General features: G+C 39.8%; 2 protein-coding genes across 2 annotated transcripts; both read right to left on the bottom strand.

Moving 5' to 3' along the window:
• Positions 1-1,668: 1,668 nt before the first annotated feature.
• LOC128398821 (vomeronasal type-2 receptor 26-like) lies at positions 1,669-12,914 on the bottom strand. Its single transcript, XM_053360076.1, has 5 exons — positions 12,676-12,914; positions 9,544-9,835; positions 4,111-4,338; positions 3,255-3,381; positions 1,669-2,570 (listed from the first exon to the last, which is right to left on the bottom strand). Exons 1-5 carry the CDS (start codon positions 12,912-12,914, stop codon positions 1,669-1,671), a joined length of 1,788 nt encoding a protein of 595 aa, XP_053216051.1.
• Positions 12,915-14,121: 1,207 nt separating this feature from the next.
• LOC128398820 (vomeronasal type-2 receptor 26-like) lies at positions 14,122-22,659 on the bottom strand. The gene is made up of 7 exons (XM_053360075.1): positions 22,600-22,659; positions 20,854-21,026; positions 19,408-19,699; positions 17,748-18,611; positions 16,777-17,004; positions 16,042-16,168; positions 14,122-15,023 (listed from the first exon to the last, which is right to left on the bottom strand). The coding sequence occupies exons 1-7, from the start codon at positions 22,657-22,659 to the stop codon at positions 14,122-14,124; spliced, it is 2,646 nt and encodes an 881-aa protein (XP_053216050.1).
• Positions 22,660-23,139: the final 480 nt, after the last annotated feature.

The raw sequence follows: 23,139 nt of genomic DNA, 5'->3' as shown, positions 1-23,139 counted from the left end.
AAGAGATTCTGGCTGATGGTTTGTGGGTCTTCTGCAATGCAATTGCCATGTCTAAATAAACAAAGCCTTGGATAGACCTTTACTCTAACCAGAGGATGAAAACCTGTTTCTTCCACTAAAGCAGTATGTGCATCTGAAAATCTACATCAAGGAGTTTATACTAAAGGGAACCTGACCCTCAGATAAAAATATATCATACCCTTTCATTCAATGGGGAAAGGAACGATATGGTGGCAATAAAATTAAATCACAGGTGGAAAGATAGGATTGTGTGTGAAAAATGATGATGATGATGGTGATGATAACAATAGCGATAATTTAATTCGGAATTTTTATTGCAACTTGCGATTATAACTGAAAATTCATGGTAGATCTGGGGAATTTGTTATTTATGCTAATAACTATGTGAAAATTTGAATTTGTCCTTGGAAATACAGTATTATCATACATGAAGAAACACGAAAAGTAAGCATGCCTGTAAATCAACTTCCCCCCCATATTTCTTCTAAGCACAAATACAACTTAGCATCACTGTTAATGTCCCCAACAATAATTCTTACTTTATGTTTATGAAACTAGCACTTCAATATACCTAGAACTGGATTTTTTCAAATGGGAGGAAATGACTCGTTGCTGTATTATATTAACATATTGTCCAGTAAACTTCTCATGACCATAAATAATTGATATTGCTCTTATTGGCCTTTTAATGCTTCATCACTTTTTCACCTCCTGCTGTATAGCCTAGAGGAGAACTTCTCCAAAAATTACTGCTCCCCGAATAAAAACGGGGGCGCCCTTTGCGTAGACTTGTGCAGCCCCTGGATCTGGAGCGGCTCCATCAGCATAGGCTTGGCTTCGCCTTCCCTCAGGTGGGACACCTGGAGGTCTCTGCCTACCTCAGTCAGTTGTCCAATCCTGGCTGGGGGAGCGTTGCCAAGGAGACCAGGCCAGGTAGGGGAGGGACTACCTGCCCACACAACAGACGGAGGATCTTAGCTGGGAATCCTCACTTGGCTCCAGAGCTTCTTCGGGAAGGACGTCGCTGGACTTCCTCGCTCCAAAGGTAGGCCTGGGGCCTTTGTCCCTCCCCCCCGTGACAGGGCTCCCTAAGGATGGCGGGGGGGGGTAATAGATCCCAGAATACCCCCTTTAAAAGGGGGCCCTTTCCCTGGCGGGCCTGGCTACCCCGGGGTGTTGGGTGGTGGCACAGGGGCCCTGTGGCTGGCGCCCCGTGCCTGCGGGGGCGTGTGGGCCGTGGGGGGAAGCGACGCTGCACGTGGCCTAACCCCTTCCCCCACCAGGCCTGGCGGCCCCAGGGTGCGGCAGGTGGTGTCAGGGGGGTCCCTGGGTCACTACCCAGGGCCTCGTAGAAAAATGCTGACTTAGCATTTGGCACAAATTACAGACAATCGTTTGCAACACACAATGGCTAATGAATTGAGTCAGATTCATAACCAATGGCAATTAACCACTATTTTAAAGTGTAATTCACAGTTTGTACACACCAAGATGTGTAAATCTGTTACATTTTTATCCTGATATTTTTTACAAAAGCACTCAATGGAGAAGACTTGAAAAGTTGAAAAAGTTAGTACATATATTTGGTTTGAAAAAATGGCTCAATTTAATATCATTTTATGCATAAATCTCCAAACAATTAATTTCCTAGATATTCCTCCTTATTAGCTGGTCCTTTGTGTTCAAGGAAGGCCTCAAGATAATTATATAGCATTTCGGGGCAAAGATGCAACCTAGTAACCCAGCACTAGAGGACAAAATGGAGAAGATCTCCACAGCCACCATGTATTTTCCTTTTGTGCTTAAATAAGAAGGAACAAAAGACAACCAAACACTGCAAAAGACCAACATGCTGAAAGTGATGAACTTGGCTTCATTGAAACTATCTGGCAACTTTCTGGCCTGAAAAGCCACAATGAAGCTGACAGTGGCCAGAAATCCTAAGTACCCCAGAACACAATAAAACAGAGTCACAGAACCTTCATTGCATTCCAGTATGATTTCTTCAGTCAGAGAATGCATATCAAAATGTGGAAATGGAGGAGCAGTACATAACCAAACAGCACATATAATGGCTTGAATAGTGGAGCAGCCAAGAAGAACAGAACTGGCCAATCTTTTCCCCACCCATTTTCTCATCCTGGATCCTGGCTTGGTGGCCATGAAAGCCAAAACCACAGTAATGGTTTTTGCTAAAATGCAGGAGACAGCCACTGAGAATATGATGCCAAACGCTGTTTGTCTTAAATAGCAGGTCACTATGTTAGGTCGGCCAATGAATAGCAAGGAGCACAGGAAGCAAAGCAGTAGAGAGATGAGAAGAGAGTAGGTGATCTCCTGATTGTTGGCTTTGACGATTGGGGTGTCCTTGTTCTTAATGAAAATCCCCAGCACTGCAGCTGTGATTAGAGAAGAAAACAAAATAAAGAAGGCTAAAGTAGTCCCCAAGGGCTCCGTGAAAGAGAGAAAGTTAAGGGTCTTAGGAAGGCAGTTATCTTTGTTCTTGTTTGAGAATTGACCTTCTGGGCATTGGAAACAGTTGTCCATATCTGAAAATGGGACAAAGTTTGTATCAATCACTTAATAATAGAACTCAGAATAGAACTGTCTGATTAAGTAAGAGTAAATGGGAATACTTTCTGAAAGTTTCTTCCTCTACATTGGTACCATTGCTCTTTTGGTCTCAGAATATCCAGCTGGGATTAAGCAAGCTAGATCATTTCAGCATTCATTTTTCACACACACACACACACACACACACACACACACACACACACAAACACTCTATCAGAGTAGACATTTCTTGTTGTATTTTCATTTATATAAAAATATTTTGATATTTCTTAGGTAAAACAATAATACATAATGCAAAAATACATGTGGGAGGTGTATACATTGAGAAATCAATGTACAACTACAACTACAATCACTATGGATGAAGCAGAAATCTCTATCTTCCAGAGATTTCAACTACACCCATGATATGAATGTTCTGTATCAAAATGTACATCAAAAACACATGCATCATTCGACTTGAAATAAGAGAAAAGCATGGGAATGGTAATGAAATTTGGCAGTATACCAAACACATTATCTGGACTTGATAGAAAATGTTATGGATCTATGTCAGAACTAGACAACTGTCATCCCCGTTCTGTTTTAGGGAACTAGATTGACAGCAGAAAAGGGGGATTCAATGTGCAATCCATCATTTAGGTCACTATGTCTTCTACCATTCTGGTCTGAAATCTTTCCATCCGGACATGGAGTGCAATCATAACAACAAAATGGCTTCCCCTCCTTCTTTTTTCTTCTGTAGCCTGGATGACAGTGATCATTACATCTGGCAAGTGGCACCACCTATCCATTAAAAATGAAGAGAAATAAATTGATGTACCTTTACAAACACACACATACACACACACACACAAAATGCTGCTGTTGAGAACATTGGGTCCCATGGTAATGCAGGACCAGTGAAAAGAACAGAGCAAGGATACAGGACACTAGAAACAACCAGCTTACATTTTTGATATCAAATTCTGTTCCTAATTATGTTTGGTTGTGTCTAAGAAAACTCCTAACATAGAACTAAGAATGGCCAGGATATCGCACCAGGACTTTATTATACAAAAAAAATCTGCTCACTAGGAAAATGACCCTTGGAAGTTGATGCCTTGTTCATTTTTTTCATTTTGTCAAGATAATACAGTAGGGCAGCAGTTTTACATTTACCTTCTCTTGCACTGACTTACATTTATTTATTACAATGTTTTAAAATTTGGATTGGCCTTTATACTTTTTAAATAATGAGGTGTTAATATATATGGGCAATATATAACTGAATTAATAAGAGAGAAAGTCCCCCATATATGTTACTGAGAATAATAATATATCAGTGTAAGAAGAATTATGAAGGCTCATTGTTGGAACTCTTCCCATTTAGCACTTGCTCTTATATTTTCCATGTACATATGAATAAGTAGACAGATAGATTGACTCTCCTACTGAATGGAATGACCTGGCATGGTTCTTTATTGTGCCTCTTACTAATTTAAGTTTTATCTTATTTCTATATTTGGATCCCACCTGGTTAAATATTCTGTGCCATGTGATAGCCTCTTCATTCACTGTGAATTTCTGATCCGGTAAAGCCTGTGGATCCATCCCTCCTACTTTCACTCGTAAAAACGATTTGTTTGGGGAAAGTACCCAGTTTACAATATCAAATCCAGATATTAATTCACCATTCTCATCAAATGACACTCTGTCACCAGCACTGTTGTTAAAGGAGATACTTTGCAAGAAAGAGTGAAGCTGGAATGAAAAAAAAGTGCAGGCCAAAAATTTTTAAAAGAGGGACATTTGGCAAGGCAAGATAGTGAGTGCCATAGCTACACTGAACTCCTAGGGACCACCAGAACCAACCAAGCTGCTTGTCTAGTCCCCACACCACCTTCACCATCACAGCAATGAAAAGGGAGCCCAGGGAGCCCAAAATGACAAGTGAAGAGGCAGCGCAGAGCCTCACACACCCATACCCCAACAATCTTGATCCCACCAGGACCAAGAGAGCCCCAATGAAATTCCTGGACTGGAGGCCTCCAACTTACTGCTGCTGCCATCACCAACACCACTGCCAAGTGAGAATGGCAGGAGGGGACCGAGAAAGTCAGGGAGGCTATGAGGAAATGTGCAGCCTAGCCCAGGCCTGACACCAAGCCAATATCCTTGGTAACTGGCGCAAAAGAGCAGACTGGGGCCCAGTGAGGAACCACATTCTGGGGACCACACTGGGGAAAGACAAATGCGGCACAGGCCCTCCCCTGCCAGCGGAGATGTGCAGACCGGCACAACCCCCCCCATATTTTATTTTAATTTTTAATTTTAATTTCATTTATTATCAATATTTTCAAAACCCTTTGAAGAAGCGTAATGGTGGTGCCCACGTAGGAGACCTGAACAATTGGAGGCGTTTCCTGGAACTGCCGTCTCAGCTCCGATCTAGGGACCCAACACCAAGCCCTGGGGGCTCCACAACAGAATTAATACTGCCTCTTTTTCTTGTTCTTTCCCCCCCCCTTCCCTGCTTTCTTTTTTTCTTTTTTAGTTATATACACAAGCCCCTATTTATTTAATTAATCTCATTAAAGAATTTATATGATTACAATACAATAAAAAACAATGGGAAGATGGCATAGGCTATGAAATTAATCTCACTCAGTAAACTAGAATGTGGTCTAAACCTCCCTTATCAGTGAAAAAAAAGAACTCACTATGAAACTCACTTACAGATGGTACCGAACACCACAGAAACTGGCCCTGATACACCCAGGAACCTCACAAAAATGCTGAAGAGGCTACTCTTCCACAGGCATACACCTCCACATGTGGTGGGAATGCCCCCAAACCCAACTCTTCTGGACAACAGTCATACAAGAAATACTGTATTTTTCGCTCCATAAGATGCACCTGAACATAACACGCACCTAGTTTTTAGAGGAGGAAAGGGGGAAAGCCCCAGTTTTTTGAGGATCAGCTCAAAGTTGTTGAGCTGACTTTGCAAAGGGAAAAAAATCCTGTTTTTATAGGGTTAAACTCACAGTTTTGCAGCTTCTTTAGGAAAGAAAAAGGAGTTGTTTCTACAGTTTCCAGACATATAATCTAATCAGCCAATCACATGTCGCTGAGGAAACAAACAGCCTCTGTCTGCAGAACATTCAACAATGGAGGCCTGGGCAAGGGGGCGGGGCCAGAAAGGGAGCCAGGGATAGACCACACATTCGCTCCATAAGATGCACAGATATTTCCCCTTACTTTTTAGGAGGGAAAAAGTGCGTCTTATGGAGCGAAAAATACGGTCAGCAAAATGACTAAACAGGTACTAGAAGTTACCCCAGAACAAGCCCTACTGAACATCTTCCAAAATAACAATTCCCACCAGTGCACCAATGGGACCAATGGGGAGGTGTTATTGGGGTGCTATTTTTATTTTGATTAAATATATTGTGGGTTTTATGTTGATCTTTTTTGTGAACCCCGGGGTATAGGGAAGTATATATGCCTTCCTTGCCTTCTGATGTGAATGGAGAGGAAATAGTGAAATAACTGTTTCTTTTTGCAAAATTCTTCAATTTGTGCATATAATTGGCACTTGTAAAAGTAATCACATCCAGCATATTTAAGCAGTAAAATATTATACTTAACAACACCAAATCATTATATGTAAAGTCATAAAAATAACAAACAAAAAAAGAAAGATACTTGTGTGGGACTATTATAAAAAGAAAAACCAATGCTCCAAATCCATAGTAGGCTAATACTTTATTAGGCGATCATGTTTTGCAACATTTTAGTTGGCCAAATGAATATATTGCCCTAATATGGATTATATAATAGAATAATTATGTGTCTCTATAATAGGGTAGAAAAGTTTGTTTGTTCCAAATAAATAAACCAGCAGTTTTTTCCTGTTTTCTTTTAATTCTGAAATTCTATCCACCTTTTGTATTATTAATAAAAAATTACAAGGAGAAAAGAAGTCACGTGAGTGGGCAAAGTATTCAAGGAACACCAGGACATTGTTAGCAGATATGTGCATACAGCTTTCAAAGAAATTAACTTTGGATGAGAAACACTACCTGCCAAGGTTGTACTTTTACTGGACTCACTCTACCTCTGTTTGGCATGGCTCTGTGTTTCCGCCTGGCTGAGTACATCTTATGTAAACTATGTCCCATGGCATGAACTGCATTGTAGATGGTGTAGCTTTGGCCAGTCATACTCATCTCAAAGAGTGTCCCAGGGAGGCTCTCCAAATTCTCTTCACCACTACAGGCATTATTATTATTTCCCATGCTATCCATAGAATCAGAATATAAGCAGTTGAATGCCTTCTCCCAGAAGAGCAAAATAAACCCATCTTCATTTTTTGATTTAGGACGAACACTTTGCATGAATTTTCTGAACCCCGGCACTTCATTTAAGTGTATTGCAAAAGTGAAGGCACCATCAAAGACTTGCATATCCATATCCATCTCCATCTGTATTGTGTCTGCTGAGAAATCCCATTGGGCTGTCATGATCCATACTTTTCCTACAGCTAATGGTAGGATATCCTCCAGCGCTGCATATGCATATATTTTAATTAACAAAAAAGAGATAGTAATAGTTTCTGCATTTACAACCAACACTTGAACACTGGCATTCGATAGATAAATAGCTTCGTCTAAGATGGAATCAAAGGAAGTATGTGTATCTGCCGCTTGAGAGGTGGCTGGAATTTTTCCCTTGAGGGCTATACAAATTCCATGTTTCAAAAGCATTGGAATCAAGGTCTGGAAAAACTTGTCTCCATTATCATCGTCCATTGTGAGGATTCCAACCCACGTCCATTTAAAATGCAAAAGAAGCTGAGCTATCCCTTCATACTGATATTCTTCATTGGGCACCATCCGGTAGAATGAAGGGAGATGGGTTTTAACATCAGTCACTGGAGCAATTACACAATAAGCAATCTAAGTAAAAAGACATGCAAATTTCAGTAAAATGTCAGGAAAGTCTTTTTTTCAAGAGTTCATTGGGTGAGTGGGGGGTGACATAAGATACTCCTGAAAAGTCATAATGGAGAAAACAAATGTCTTCAAACTATATAGCAGGGACTTGCCACTGACCATCATTTGATACAATACGATAAGCTTTATTGTCATTGTCCCATACAGAACAATGAAATTGAAAAAATCTACATCAGACATTCAAAAACCAACAAGCCTCCTATCCCAGCTATCCCAGCTATTACCAAGTTGTAATTTACTGCTTGTACCATTTGCATCTCGAGGCCCCAAGGTAAAGGTAAAGGTAAAGGTACCCCTGCCCGTACGGGCCAGTCTTGACAGACTCTGGGGTTGTGCCCCCATCTCACTCAAGAGGCCGGGGGCCAGCGCTGTCCGCAGACACTTCTGGGTCACGTGGCCAGTGTGACAAGCTGCATCTGGCGAGCCAGCGCAGCACACGGAGCGCCGTTTACCTTCCCGCTGGTAAGCGGTCCCTATTTATCTACTTGCACCCGGGGGTGCTTTCGAACTGCTAGGTTGGCAGGCGCTGGGACCGAGCAGCGGGAGCTCACCCCGCCGCGGGGATTCGAACCGCGACCTTTCGATCGGCAAGCCCTAGGCGCTGAGGCTTTTACCCACAGCGCCACCCGCGTCCCTGAGGCCCCAAGACCCATACCCAAGGCCCCAAGACCTATACCCAAAATAAATACACACGGACACTTATATTAGTTTATGTTTTTGGGCAAAGTTTTGGCCACAACTTTATTGAAATACAATCACGTGAGCGGTATTGGCTTAGGCATTGACTCCCCACTATAACTGATTCCACCTCTCAGGGTGATCATCTAATGGGGTAAACCAAACGAGGGAGCTAGGTCGATGAGGACCAACCTAAACTCACCCCGAGGTTTCTGTGGTCCGGGCATGGCCCTAGCCCCTCAAGCGGACTTTGGACGAGATCCAGGATGCCCAGATTCCTTGAACGGAATACACAGTTTCTGGAGGGGCAGGTGATGGCCGCACCTCCCCTCCCCACAATCCAACTGAGCCAATGCCTAACCGCCACCTTACAAGTTGTGACGATTTGCCAAGGGGTAGGCGAAAACCAAATGGCTAAAGCCAATCTGCCAAACGGAAAAATTCCTACCCAGCCCCTGTTCCAAAACAGGTGACCCAAACCAAAGTAAGGCTGAGCAACTGTACCTAAACTAGGGAGGGTGGGCGGGTGTTCAACAGTGCAAAGCAAATGCCCCTCCTTGCGTCACACTGCTGTTTTTAAAGCCCCTGGGATCACGCCACTCACTGGCTGTCAGCTAAAATCACCTGGTGTGATCCCAGGGGCATGGCCAGGACCTCTTACTCCCCCCCCCTATTTTAACCCTATCAGGTGAGCTCTTGGGTCCCACACACAACCAGAACCCTCTGTTATGAGGATCCCATTTCTTTGGTTGCTAGTATTTTATTGTATATTTTATTTAAATTGACAAGGAACACTTCATTTATTTGATCATTTAGTCAGTGGCTAGGTTTCTTATTCTATCTTTGACTACCCATTCTATGCCAGAGACACTGGAATGAGGTGTCACAATTGCCAATGGGAGATGCTCTGGCCCAGCTGTAAAACATACCCTTGAGTGGTGGCAATTCCATTTGTAGTTGTTTTGGGGAGGGAGGGAGGGTTACCACTTGTGCCTTCCCATAAAGAATGGGATTAATTGTTCACTTTTCCTCCAGCATGACTAGGGGGCCAATTACACAGTTGTGTTAACTACACATTCATTGTTTGCAGACTGACACTTTCTTTCCAAAAAGAACAAAAGAGAAACTGAAAAGGCCAATAGTAGAAAGGTAAATATTATCCAATAATAATAATAATAATAATAATAATAATAATAGGTATTATTTATATCCCGCCCATCTGGCTGGGTTTCCATGTGGGAAAGCTGCATAGCCAATCCAAATATTTTACCTGTGGAATCTTGTAGATGCCTAAAAGAGTAGCCATGTAAAGGGAGATTTCAGAGTCGAGTCCTCCAATGACGGCCATCAGATTCTTCTGCTTATTGCATTTGAAGTTGGGGACTACAGTTTTATGACTGGAAAGAAGTTTCAGGGTGTTCTGATGAGTCATCCTTGCATTTGTATAACTGTCATAAATGTGGAAGCCAAGGCTGACATTTGGTAGAAGTTCAGGGTTCTCATTTATCTCCTTGACAGCGAATGCCAAGGACAAGATATGCTGGTAGTTCTTTGTCCTTGAACTGAAGAAAGAGTTAATTAAGGCAGATATATAGCCTTACTTCTTGATATATGTGTATAGCATACCCAGAATTCATTAAGGACATTTTTAAACCACTTTTTTCAAGGAGTAATAGTTATGATCTGGCCTGAAGTACGCAGAGAAAACATACTCCTTATATAAGTTTTAGTTCTTCCAGAAACGCGTTTGTGGGATGTACCCTGAATGATAGTTCATCAGATAAGTAGCCATACTGAGTAACAATAAATCCAATTGTTAGGTCCCCTGACTGATAATATTGGTGTGGGAACTGGGGGGAATCAACCATGGTATTCATAACAGCATGTGAATCACAGTCAGTCTGAGGGAGTCGCAGAAACAAGAGAAGCAGAGGCAAAAGAAACAACCCCATCATCTTGAGCCACATATTCATGCAGAATGCCCAGCATCAATCCAAAATAAAGGTCCAGCCTGTTCAGTGGCTCTGGACCCTTTCTGATGAAGGCAATCGGACACAGATCAGTCTGACAGCTGTCACCCTGCCTCTACACCACCCAGCATCCTAGCACTGAGTATTCAATATCTACTTTCAGAGTTTCAGAGACTGTGGTAACTGTGAATGTGCTGCTCAAGAAAGCCACATTGAACACAACTTTCTGTAAAATCTATCAGCCAGTCATCAATACACTATTTCTAGTTGTGATGCATTCCAATGCCCCATAAGCTTGGTGCCCAGTGTGGTGGATCCAGTAGTACTAACCTAAATCCACCTCTGAAGTCACACTCCAATAGCAATGGATCTCAATAGCAAAATCAGAGATACAGCTGAAATTACTATTAAAGAACATTTTTAAATCAATCAATATAAATAAATAAATGTCATTTAAAATGTGGTCCATATAATTGAATGGATATGAGCGTTATGCAGTATGTTTCTTTGGTTGAGAAAAATAATGGGGAGAAATCTTGGGTGTTTTATGGAATAAAATAGAAAGAAATGAACTAAAGGGAAGATACAAAAAGTAATAATACGTCTGGATTGGAAAGTATGGAAAGACTGAGAGGAGGGAGAAAAAAGTAAGTGATAAATTACCTGAAATAATAGTATAGCTCAGTCAGGTAGAGCATGAGATTCTTTATCTCAGGGTCATGGGTTTGAGCCTCATGTTGGGCAAAAGTTTCCTACATTGCAGGGGTTCCACGTGGTTCCTTCCAGCTCTAAAATACTATGATTCTATGATGTGACAAAGTGACATGTGGAATATAGAATCAGCATGATGAGGAGAAACAAAAAACAACAACATGCCAAACCAAGTCAAACCAAAATAATAAGCAAATATAAAGTGTAATGCATAGAAGAAAGACTATATACATCTAGGGAGTCCTAGGCTCATTGCCTGTAACTGATTACCACTTCTTCAATGTTAGTTATGAGTAGGGAAATCTTTGAATTCTTGGTTCACTTTGATTGACAAATAAATAAGACATAAATATCAAAAGTAAATATTAGCCTAGAACAATAAATAGTGCTTAAGCATGTTTTGTTACAAAGTTTAGATCTTAACAGTTGAGTAGCAAAGCATTCATAAGTCCAAAGTTTGATCAGTGATATTTAAGCTGAATAGCCAGCAAGTATAAGGCAAATTGTTTTTGATGGTAGGAAGCTGTTTTTATTAGAACATACTAGGCTTTTATACAGTTTCCTCAGATTATAGCATTATATCATACTGTTCTTCATGCCGTCCTAAGAATTAAATTTGTACAAGTTACTCAAAGGTAATTATGAATTTGCTTTGGACCTACATATGTGTTTACAAGTGGGAGAAGGAACCTATGGTTCTGTAGATGTGGATGGGCTCAAACTCCCATCAGCTCCAGACAGTTTGTCAATCATCAGGGACTATGGGAATTGTAGTCTGGAGGGCCACAAATTCGCTCCCCATCCCTAGTCTACAACCACTACAATACGATACGATATGGTACGATACAATATCTTTATTGTCATTGTCCCATATAGAACAATGAAATTGAAAATCTATGTAAGACATTCAAAAACCCCTAAAAACTCTGAAACCCCATTTTAAAATACAATATACTATAGAGACTCCTTATGCTGCGTTTAGAACCAGAATTGCAATTGCGTAGAAACTGTTTCTCAGGTGGCTAGTCCTGGTCTTTATAACCCTATACCTTCTTCCAGAAGGCAGAAGCTGAAAGAGATCATTTCCAGGGTGCGTACTATCCTGCGCTATCTCTGTAGCTTTCTTATGGCACCTGACAGCATAGATTTGATCTAAGGTGGGAAGAGTGCACCCAATTATTCTCTCTGCATTCTTTACAACCCTGGACAGCATTGTTTTTTCCCTGGCTGTGCAGCTCCCAAACCGCACACACAGACCATAAGTTAATACACTCTCCACAGTACAATGGTAAAATGCCATCAACAGGTCCTTTGAGAGATTGTATTTCCAGAGGATTCTCAGAAAATATAACCACTGCTGTGCTCTCTTCATCAGGTCTTTGCTGTTTTCTCCCCAGGTTAGGTCATCTCTCAACTCCATTCCCAGAAATTGAAACACCAAGACCTGTTCCACGCACTTCCCCTCAATAATAAATGGCTGAATATTCAATTTACATTTCCTAAAGGCCACAATAATCTCTTTTGTTTTCTTTAAGTTAAGGAGTAAGTTGTTTTTCCTGCACCACTCCCCCAACTGCTCAATTTCCTTCCTATAGGCCGCCTCCCCCTCTCCAGCTGTGATTAAACCAACCACCATTGTATCATCTGCATTCCCTTCCATTACCTTTTCCTTAGTACTTATGATCTGACACAACACATGCAGAGGGAAAAAGCATCCTTACGCAAATTCTTTCAGTTCATCTAGAAATTTTGTTGTGGGGTGTTCACTAAATGATATTTCTCCAAATATGCAGCCATACTGAGTAACAATTGCTCCAATGATTAGCTCACCTATCTCATAATATTGATATGGGAGCTGGAAACTATCTACCACAGCGCACATAACAGCATGTAGCTCACACTCAGTTTGAGGTACATGCAGTAACAATATGAGAAGAGGCAAAAGAAATACCACAATCATTGTGAGATACTTTGTTATACAGAATGCCTAGGTTCAATCTGTTATACACCACAAACCTTTTCAAAGGCTATAAAAAATTTGATAAAGGGAAACTCACAGACACTTAATATTATCTTTCAGAGTGTTAATTATTGTGCTTGTGATTTCACAAAAATCCATGTGGGAATTGGCAAGATGAATGAGGACATTTAGCAATTTGTGATAATGAAAGTGTTCAAAGTTACCACCCACAAGTATTGCACTTTGTAAGACATCACTCATTGGCGGAAAATGGAAGGATTTTTTTTAAAAAAAGTAAATTTAAGGGAAATATTGTAATCTGGTTTTGGATGGTTTTATGATGTTTTATGTCTGTTATTGTTATTTATTGTTTGTAAACAACTTATGGATTCATTTTGTCTCCAGCATCCCTGTCCAAAAATTTTGTAGTATCCTGGTGTGATGCTTTGTTGTTTGCTTCTTGACCTTGCCAAGGAATCACTGTATTTGGGATCAGGAAGGAATTTTATCTCTCGACAAATTGACCGGTCTTGTGGTTTTTGACTCCTTCACAGCTTTCATCACAACTTCAATGGTTAGGCATTAGGTAGAATTCATGATATTTAATTGGAAGAATTGTATGGTTGTGCCTTCCCCTTCCAGGAATTGGGGTTTTTCATTAAAAGGATCCATGGAAAAGTGTTTTGTCCATAAGCCCCAAAACAGTGGTTTCGGTGGGCTGCTACTATTTGATATAATTCCTAGGGCAATTCTGTCCCAGAAGTGACCCCCCTGAGAAGCAGTCAGCAGACGTGCTATGTAGATAATCAACCAATGCCTGAGTCAAAATCACTTACACAAGTAACCAATAAAAATTTGGCCTGTTTTGATTCAATAATGTAGTCCTATGTATTCAGTAAAAACACTGGGAGGCAATGATAGGAAGCCTTACTGTATCTGAACATGCAATATATGCCACAAAACTCTACATTCATACCTATGGACAAGAGAGAACATGACCCTCAGAGAAAAATGTATACCCCACTCTTCCATATAAGGGGAGTAGGCAGATTTGGAATATCAGACTAAATAAGAAAAGAAATATAGAATATTGAGGGTCACAGAAGCATGTTTCTTGAAAAGGCCAAGTTATTTAACATGTTTTCAGGGGTACTTTTGAATAGTCATTTCAATGGAATAATACATAAAAAGCAAAACAATTTAATTCCTAGGTATTTCTACGTATAAGCTGCTCTCTGCTGTTCAACGAAGGCCTGAGGATAATTATGTAGCATTTGGGGGCAAAGATACAACCCAGTAACCCAGCACTGGAGGCCAAGATGGAGAAGATCTCCACAGCCACCATGTATTTCCCCTTTGTGCTCAGGTAAGAAGGAACAAAGGACAACCAAACACTGCAAAATACCAGCATGCTGAAAGTGATGAACTTGGCTTCATTGAAGCTATCTGGCAACTTTCTGGCCTGAAAAGCGACTGCGAAGCTAACAATGGCAAGAAATCCCAAGTATCCCAGAACACAATAAAACATTGTGACTGATCCTTCACTGCATTCCACTATGATTTCTTCCATGAGAGAATGTGTGTCCAAATGTGGGAATGGAGGAGCAGTGCATAGCCACACAACACAAATGATAGCTTCAATAATGGAGCAGCTAAATACAACAGAATTGGCCAGACTTTTCCCCACCCATTTCCTCATCCTCGATCCTGGCTTGGTGGCCATGAAAGCCAGGACCACAGTGACAGTTTTTGCCAAAACACAAGAAACAGCCATGGAGAAGATAATGCCAAAGGCAGTTTGTCGTAAACAGCAGGTCACTGTTTGAGGGCAGCCAATGAATAGCAAAGAGCAGAGGAAAGAGAGCAAGAGGGAGATGAGTAGAGTGTAGGTGAGATTCCGATTGTTGGCTTTGACAATGGGAGTGTCCTTGTGCTTGATGAAAATTTCTAGCACCAAAGCTGTGATTACAGAAGAAGACAAAATCAAAAAGGTTAAAATGATTCCCAAAGGTTCTGTGAAAGACAGGAAGTTTAGGACTTTAGGAAGACATTGATCTCTGTTGCTGTTTGGAAATTGGCCTTTGGGGCATTGGAAACAGTAATCCATATCTGAAAAATGAAGCAAATTTTCTTTTAGTTTCTCACTATTCAGTGGAAGACAGCCTTTGCTGTGTTCAATGCAATACAGGGATGGGTACTTAACTATTATTATTTCAAAGAACACTTTGTAAGCAAACTAATTTTGACACACCCACTCTTAACACTGATTTCATATTAAAGAGAGTGCCATGAAAACTCATATGGGAACATAAAGACTTTGGGGACTGGAGGACTAGGAATGGTTGTCAGTCTATTTCCAGTCCTCATCACTTTATCATGTGTGTTTACCAAAATATTTTTTTGTATGTCTTCAGAAATCACCAAATATTTATAAAATAAGAGCTGTATAACAATGTGCATTTCAATTATCCTTGAAAAATCCTACTCTTTAAAAATACCTCCCCCGCCCTCAAGTACATATTTTCATGTATATTTTGTTATATTTTTGAGCCAAGGTCTGCTGCCGAAGATAGTGGAAGTGTAAAAACTGATGAATAACAGCCCAATGAACAGCCCAATGATGATGAAATATAACGCAATCTTTGGAGTCCTCCCAAAGTGAGACAACTCTGTTTTAAAGCAGTCCAAACAAAAGTGGGCCCTTCTAATGGTGTGAAGTTTTGCTTTATTTTAGTCCAAGTTTATTTTTTCATTTTTGAAATATCTACTGTCAAATGCTACATAAAAGTACAATACAAGGAAGTGGGGAGCAGAGGGGGTGTAGTTATATGATTCAGAGATCTACATTTCAGCCATGGAATGACTTTTCCAGAATTCAGAATTTCCTTAGACAATACTATGTCATAACCTTGCTAAGTGTTCTCTTTCCATAAGAGATAGCAAAGATTATCATAGCTTGTGCTTTATAAAAACAGGTTTATGGAGTTATGTCTATCTGGTGTAACATATATGGAATCTGCCTCGTAACTTGATGATCATAATCTGTTTTCTGTTTTGTAGAGCTGAAAGTAAATCTATTGAAAGATGCAGTGCATTACTTATACCATTAGACATTGTGTGCCCTTACCCATTTGGTTTGAAATCTTCCCATATGGGCACAGAGTACAATCATAGCAACAAAATGGCTGCCCTTCCTTCTTTTTTCTGCTGTATCCTGGATAGCAGTAGTCATTACACACAGCAAGCGGCTGCGCCTTTTGATAAGAAGAGGAGAAAAACAAATTGCTGTTGTATTCAAGTACTCTATGGTGGTGTAAATAAATATGTTTATAATAGAAGTGAGGTTTCTAAGGCTGCCATTCTATACACATTTAATTCTTTTACAGCACTTCACTGTAAGTCAATGGAAAGTTTCTAACCTTGCTAATTATTGAAAAAAAGAACTCATGAAAAGGCTTCAGGTTGCAAAGGCATCTTGTCATAAATAACTTTCATATTTAGTGAGATTTCAATAATGGCTAGAATGGCTGTCTAGCATGAGAAAAGTTGTTTTAACCCATTTTGACTCATATTTCAAGAAAATATAGAAAAATATAATTTAATTTTTAGACAAAGGAAAGCAGAAAGGTAGGGAACAGCTAGAATCAATGATAGACAGTCTATCAAACCCTGCTGGACTCCTGCCAGATAGTCAGAAGGTACGGGGACAACATTTAGTTTTGTTTTTATTTGGTATTCCATAAGCTTTTTCTTGTCTGCTGTTTTGATTTCTCCTCTCATTGATCACCACCATAGGGGAAAGTTTAAATATTGAACTCTTTCCCTGTTGACATTTTCTGCAATAACTATGTTTGAATCCCACCTGATTAAATGTGTTGTGCCATGTGATAGCCTTATCATTGATTGTGAAGTCTTGATCTGTTACAGCCTCTGGATCCATCATTCCTACTTTCACACTTGCAAACGATTGGTTTGGGAAAGCAACCCAGTTTATTATGTCAAATCCAGCTGCTAATTCACCCTTCTCATTCAAAGACACTTTATCACCAGCGCTATTGTTAAATATGATGCTTCTCAGGAAAGGATGAATCTTGAATGAAAACAATCAAAGGCAGATTTTACAAAATAATAAAAAAGGAACAAGATCATTCTAATATATCATTCTAGTTTTAATAAGCTCCAGTCCCTGACTATACAGCTAGTGACCAGTTTAGGCCTGTCAGAGATGTGCATGGCCACATGTGTGTGCATCACACCAATCCCAGAAATAACCTGAAAATGTCATGAAAATGTCACAAAAAGGGGCAGAATGGAGTGGGATGGGGTGTCCTTATGTTCATTGCCTGTAAACATGGTCATTCCTGAAATCATTAGGTGTCAATGACAATAACAATAACAGAGTATTATATTTGATCATAATAATTCACAGAGTAAAATCTATGAACAATAGATTAGGTCCAGAGCAAGACGTTTTGTAGGGTAGATCAGCATTACATAAACCAAGGTAGATGCGAAAAAGGGGAAGAATGATTCTATGAGATCACTTGCTGAATGGATGCAAAATCTGTGACCCTTCTGATTTTTTTATTTTTTTATTTTTTGGAACTATGACTCTCATCATTTGTGACCATTCATCTTGCTTTCTTGGGCTGAGGAGAGTTAGAGTCAGGTAACCTCTGGACGGCTCTAAATCAGCCATTTAGAGCCGTGTTCAAGAAAATCCGTGAATCCGTGTTCAAGAAAAAATAAACATTTTCTTAGGTATGCTCTGAATTGTGTGCCATCATACACTAAACTGGCTATTAGAAGAGTACTCTTTATTTGAAACATTACCTGCCAAGATTGCAGATTTGAAACATCCAATCTAGCTCTGTCCTGCATTGCTCTGTGTTTTGACCTGGATGAGTACATCTTATGTAAACTATGTGCTATGGCATGGACTGCATTGTAGATGCTGTAGCTTTGGCCAGTCATACTCATCTCAAAGAGTGTCCCAGGGAGGCTATCCAGCTTCTCTTCACCAGTGCAACTATCAGACGTTTGCTTGACCTCCTTAGAACCAGAAAACGAGCAACTGAAAGCCTGTTCCCAGAAGATCCTAATAAAATCATCTCCTTTTTCTGCGTTTGGTTGTAGGTGATAAAGGAATTTTCTGAACCCTGGCACTGCATTTGAATGTATTGCAAAACTCAAGGTACCATCAAAAACTTGTATATCAATAGCCCTGAGCATTATATCCAATGAGAAATCCCACTGAGCTGTAATAAGCCATACTTTGCCTACTGATGTCTCTGTAATGCTTTTCAATGTAACATATAAATATATTGTCCATGTCAAACATGTTATGGTGGGATTTTCTGCATTTACGATCAGCACTTTGATCTTAGAGTTGGATAGATAACAAGCCCTTTTCAGAATGGAATCAAATGAAAGCTTCTCTATAGCCTGAGATACAGGTGGAGTTTTTTCATTGAGGGCTATGCAGATTCCATGCTGCAAAAGCATTGGCATCAATGTCGTTACAAACTGGTCTCCATTATCGTCATCCATTGTAAGTATCCCAACCCATGTCCATTGGAAATGCAGAAGAAGCTGGACAATCCCTGTATACTGATATTCTTCACTCGGCACCATTCGATAGAATGAAGGCAGCTGGTTTTTAACATCCATCACTGGAGCAATTATACAATAGGCAAGCTAAGCGAAAGGAGGAAAATCTTTAAAAATCAACACAATAGTAAAATTACATAAATAAGGTCATGTGAAATGGCAACCCAGCATAAAACCCTATGTTAAAGTCTTGATTTCCCTTTGCCAGCAGCTGGAAAGCTCAATGGGGTTTGGATCTACTGCAACCTTACACCAGCTTAATCTACACCGGCATCCTTTAAACCAGCTTTTTTGCAATGTATAATATGGTTCTGTGGTGTACTTGAACGCTGTAGAAAGTACTTCATATACCTTTAACATTTGTGTCTCAGTTCCCACACTACTGAATGGAATAAGTATTAATCATCCCACTTACAGAAATATTTTAAACTAGGAAAATATCCAGGTCTTCAAGTCTCCAAATGACTCCATTATTTTTGGATGAAGATATCACATTTCCCTGTTAAGAAAGTATTGTAAACATAGAGAACCTGTAGCCTTCAAGGTGTTGTAGGATTCTAGCCCTAGACGCCTAAGGCAAGTCTTGGGACTTCATTTCTCACCCCTTAACCGTTTTTCTGATTGTAATCTGACTTGGTGAATTCCCACACCTGCCCACCCAAATCTGACCATTTTATTTGGCAGGTGATTTCAAAATATCTCACTATTTCCATCTAAATGTACAATAGATTAAAAAACACAATTATCTATTTCTCTCACAGGCTTATAGTTCCTTACAAAAAAGAAAACAAATGGAGACAACGGACATTGAGTTTTAAGCTAAATAGTAAAAGAATAAATATTACATTACACTAGGTTAAGGTGTATGACACATGCATGTTACCTGTGGAATCTTGTAGATGCCTAACAGAGTAGCCATGTAAAGGGATATTTCAGAGTCAAGTCCCCCAATGACAGCTATCAAATTCTTTTGCTTATCACATTTGAAGTTCGGAATAATCTTTTCCTGGCTGGAAAGAAGCTTCAGGGTGTTCTGATGAGTCATCCTTGCATTGATATAACTGTCGTATATGTGGAAGCCAAAGGTTGCATTCGGTAAGATTTGGGAGTTTTCATTGATCTCCTTGATGGCAAACACTGAGGACAGAACATGCTGGTAATACTTAGGCCTTGCTCTAAAGGAAGAGTTATGTTATGTTAAAGACATATATTGAGCCATCAACTATCAGTTCATTTCAGTACATTCAAAAATATACGAAATAAATACTATATAACATCGTACTCTCTTTATTTCAGAGGGAACGTAAAGGACATGGCACTTATTTCTGCATTAAATTAATCATTCCAAGTAGCCTTTAAATTTGGTTGGTTTGATTCATCATGATTTATAACTGCATGTACAAAAATCCAGGGAACCTGTCAAATCAGGTAGTAAACCCATATATGAAGCCTTTCTGATTAAAAAAAACATGGAAGATTATAAAGATTGCTAAAATACAATGCAAATTAACAAAACACAGCATAATCCAGCAGAATGACAAAAATAGACCGTGGATTAATTTTAGGAGTGTGCAGCCACACAAATATGGGGTGCCTGTATCCCTACACAGTTTGAGCTGCAATGCCAACAAAGTAACCCAAGTTGGATAAGGGCCACCACAATGCTTTGTACTGCTGTGTCACTGTGGTTTTCTGTGCAATATATCAGTATGCCTTTCTCCCTTTACTCTATGTCCTTGGACCCTTGGACCCTTCCTATTATTTTAAAAATAAGAGGGGGGCAGCAGAGTTTTTCTTTTTTTCTTTGTAAAAAGTAAAAGGACTTTGCAGGCAGCATTAAGTAGAGCATCACTGAGAAATGCCTAATGAAGGATCTTTCCTTCCCAAATAAGTGATTCGGAAGCTAAGCTGGCTAATATTTCCTCTTCTTCTACTACTTCCATCACTACTTTTTAATGTATAAACAAGAATACACACCACTCAGAGTGAGCTGTGAGGGTGGGAGTATACTGAAGTAATGATAAGCAAATAATGTAGAAGAGAGTATGCTGGGTTGTAAGAAACCTGCTAATTATCATCTGCACTTAGCTTTTTGATCATGACAGTGGTTATAGTATAATCAGTGCTTTCCCCCCTATAAACATTGGTGCTGCTACTCACCACGAAGTTGTTACAGTAAGTGCCATACCTTTTAGCAACAAAAAAAGAGGTGCTGGTACTGTATACCATTGAGTACCCCCTGGGAGGGGGAAACACTGCATATAATGTGCATGTTGCTGTTCTGATCTGTTCTAACACATGTAGATAGAAGGAAAGAAAATTCCCTTACATAAGTCGATCAATATCCTTTATTGTGGGGATTTTTTTGAAACCTATTTCTTCGAATATGAAGGCATACTGAGTTGCAATTGTTCCAATGGTAAAGTCACCAGTCTGATAATACTGATGTGAGAGCTGGAAGGGTTCACTCAAGCTACACTTAGCAGTGTATGCCTTGCACACCTTTTGAGGGAACCACAAACTGAGCCCTAGCAAAAGAAATGTCCTAGTCATCTTTGACCACTTATTGGCAAGGAATATCCAGCTTTTATCAATAATCCAGAAGCAGCTTGGTACAAACACCTTTTGTCTATAGTTCTAAATACTTATGATACATGGAATTTCCCTGCAGCCCTTCATATTTTCTGGGATATTTTACAACAGCCTTCAGTGTGGGCTGTTAATTCACAAGGGGTTTGGCAAAATGGCTGATACCAAGTGAATAATTATAATTAAAGGGTCTGTCTCCCAAGAGAATTGCATTGTTCAAGATACCTTTTGCAGCAAAAGAACCAAAGAAAACATGTTTATTGAATTTAAGCATAGTTTACAGATAATCTTATATTGCAATTATGACAACTGAGTTTTAATTCAAGCCGGAATTTTGCATTATGTGCCAATGTATTTCCAGTAATATCTTAAACTAATGTTGTGACGTTATAATTTAACTAGAGAACTCAAGAAGGGGAAGGGGAAAATGTGGATAACCGAAAGGCAATGTTGTGGGATAATTATCTTAAGGACAGAGAAGAATCTGTGTAAAACCCTGTTCATGCATTCTGAAGAAATTACATTTACAATGTTACATGTTGTAATAAAACAAAACCAAGAGTTACTGAGAAAAGATATTCTTGTTTTATATAAATTTGGATGGATGACAACTCTTCTGTATTAGCTGGGAGATTACAGGTCTGTGACTGTGGGCCTGCACAGAAATTTTTGATGAAGAATTATATATGTTTTACTAAATAAATTAAGTGCACAATGCATTAGTTAGCTAATGTAACTTCAAACTGATACAATTAATTTCATTAATCCAGGAATGGTGGATGGGAGGCATCGGTTACAACAGACACATTTTCATTGACATGACAAAAGCATCTCTGTCCATGCCACTTCAATGTACCAAAAACGTTCATAAAATGTTCCTCCCAAGTTTCCCAGTACTTCCCCTTCATTGATCAGTTCCTCCCTATTGGTGAGGACCAGTGCCAAGATAAATGATTGCCTTGTTGCTGCTTCTACCATTTGGGAAATGAAATTGTCAGTGAGCCAATGGAGGAATTGGTTAGACCTTATATTCTTGGCAGAGTTTGAGTTCCAACAGATATCAGGGTAGTTAACATCTTCCGTGACCACTATCTCTCTCCTTTTCAAATGTTTCATAATCTGCTTTAAGAAGACATCATCCAAGTCTTCAGTCTAACTTGGCACTCTATAACAGAAACCCACAGTAAGTTACAGTTAGGTAGCTGTGTTGGTCTGCCATTGTCGAAACAAACAAACAAAAAATTCCTTCCAGTAGCACCTTAGAGACCAACAAAGTTTGTTATTGGTATGAGCTATCATGTGCATGCACACTTCTTCAGATACACTGAAGTACACTGTGTATCTGAAGAAGTGTGCATGCACACAAAAGCTCATACCAATAACAAATTTAGTTGGTCTCTAAGGTGCTACTGGAAGGTTTTTTGTTTGTTTGTTTGTTTCGACCCACAGTAAGGTCACTGTTGTTTCTTTCTCCTACAATTTTTACCCATATACTCTCAATCTGCCTTGCATGATCCAGGTCATGCATTTCTTCATAATTGTACATCTCATTTGCATACAATGCTACTCTTCCTCCCTGTTTGGTCTGTTCTTTTTGAAGAGGTTATGCCCCTTAGTTCCAACATCCCAGTCATCAATCTCATCCCACCAGGTTTCAGTAATGTCTACCAGGTCATACTTGCCATATTTGTTTATTTCCCATACTCTGTGCAAGAAGACAACAGAAACCATGAGTCATTCCCTCCAGCTGCTTTTTTCATGTAGTTTCTTGCTCTTTAGCAGTTTCTGGAGCACCACATCAGTTTCCTTCTTTTGTCTGTAATATTGTCTCCTTCCCTCCACCCTCTAGTTTAAAACTCTCCAAAACAGGTTTGTGAGACTCTTAGCAAGCACATTGTTGCCAAATGCTATGAGGTGCAGGCCATCTCTTGCCAAAAGTCCTTCCTCAAGGAAGCTGAGACTATGGTCCAAGAACTTCTTGGTGCAGCCAGTGGTTACTTCCAGTATTTTTTGACTCTCTTCCTGT

Source organism: Podarcis raffonei, chromosome 13, assembly GCF_027172205.1.
Source record: "Podarcis raffonei isolate rPodRaf1 chromosome 13, rPodRaf1.pri, whole genome shotgun sequence".
Taxonomy (NCBI): domain Eukaryota; kingdom Metazoa; phylum Chordata; class Lepidosauria; order Squamata; family Lacertidae; genus Podarcis; species Podarcis raffonei.
The sequence above is the reverse complement of the archived record's forward strand: the minus strand, read 5'-3'. Positions and strand labels throughout refer to the sequence as shown.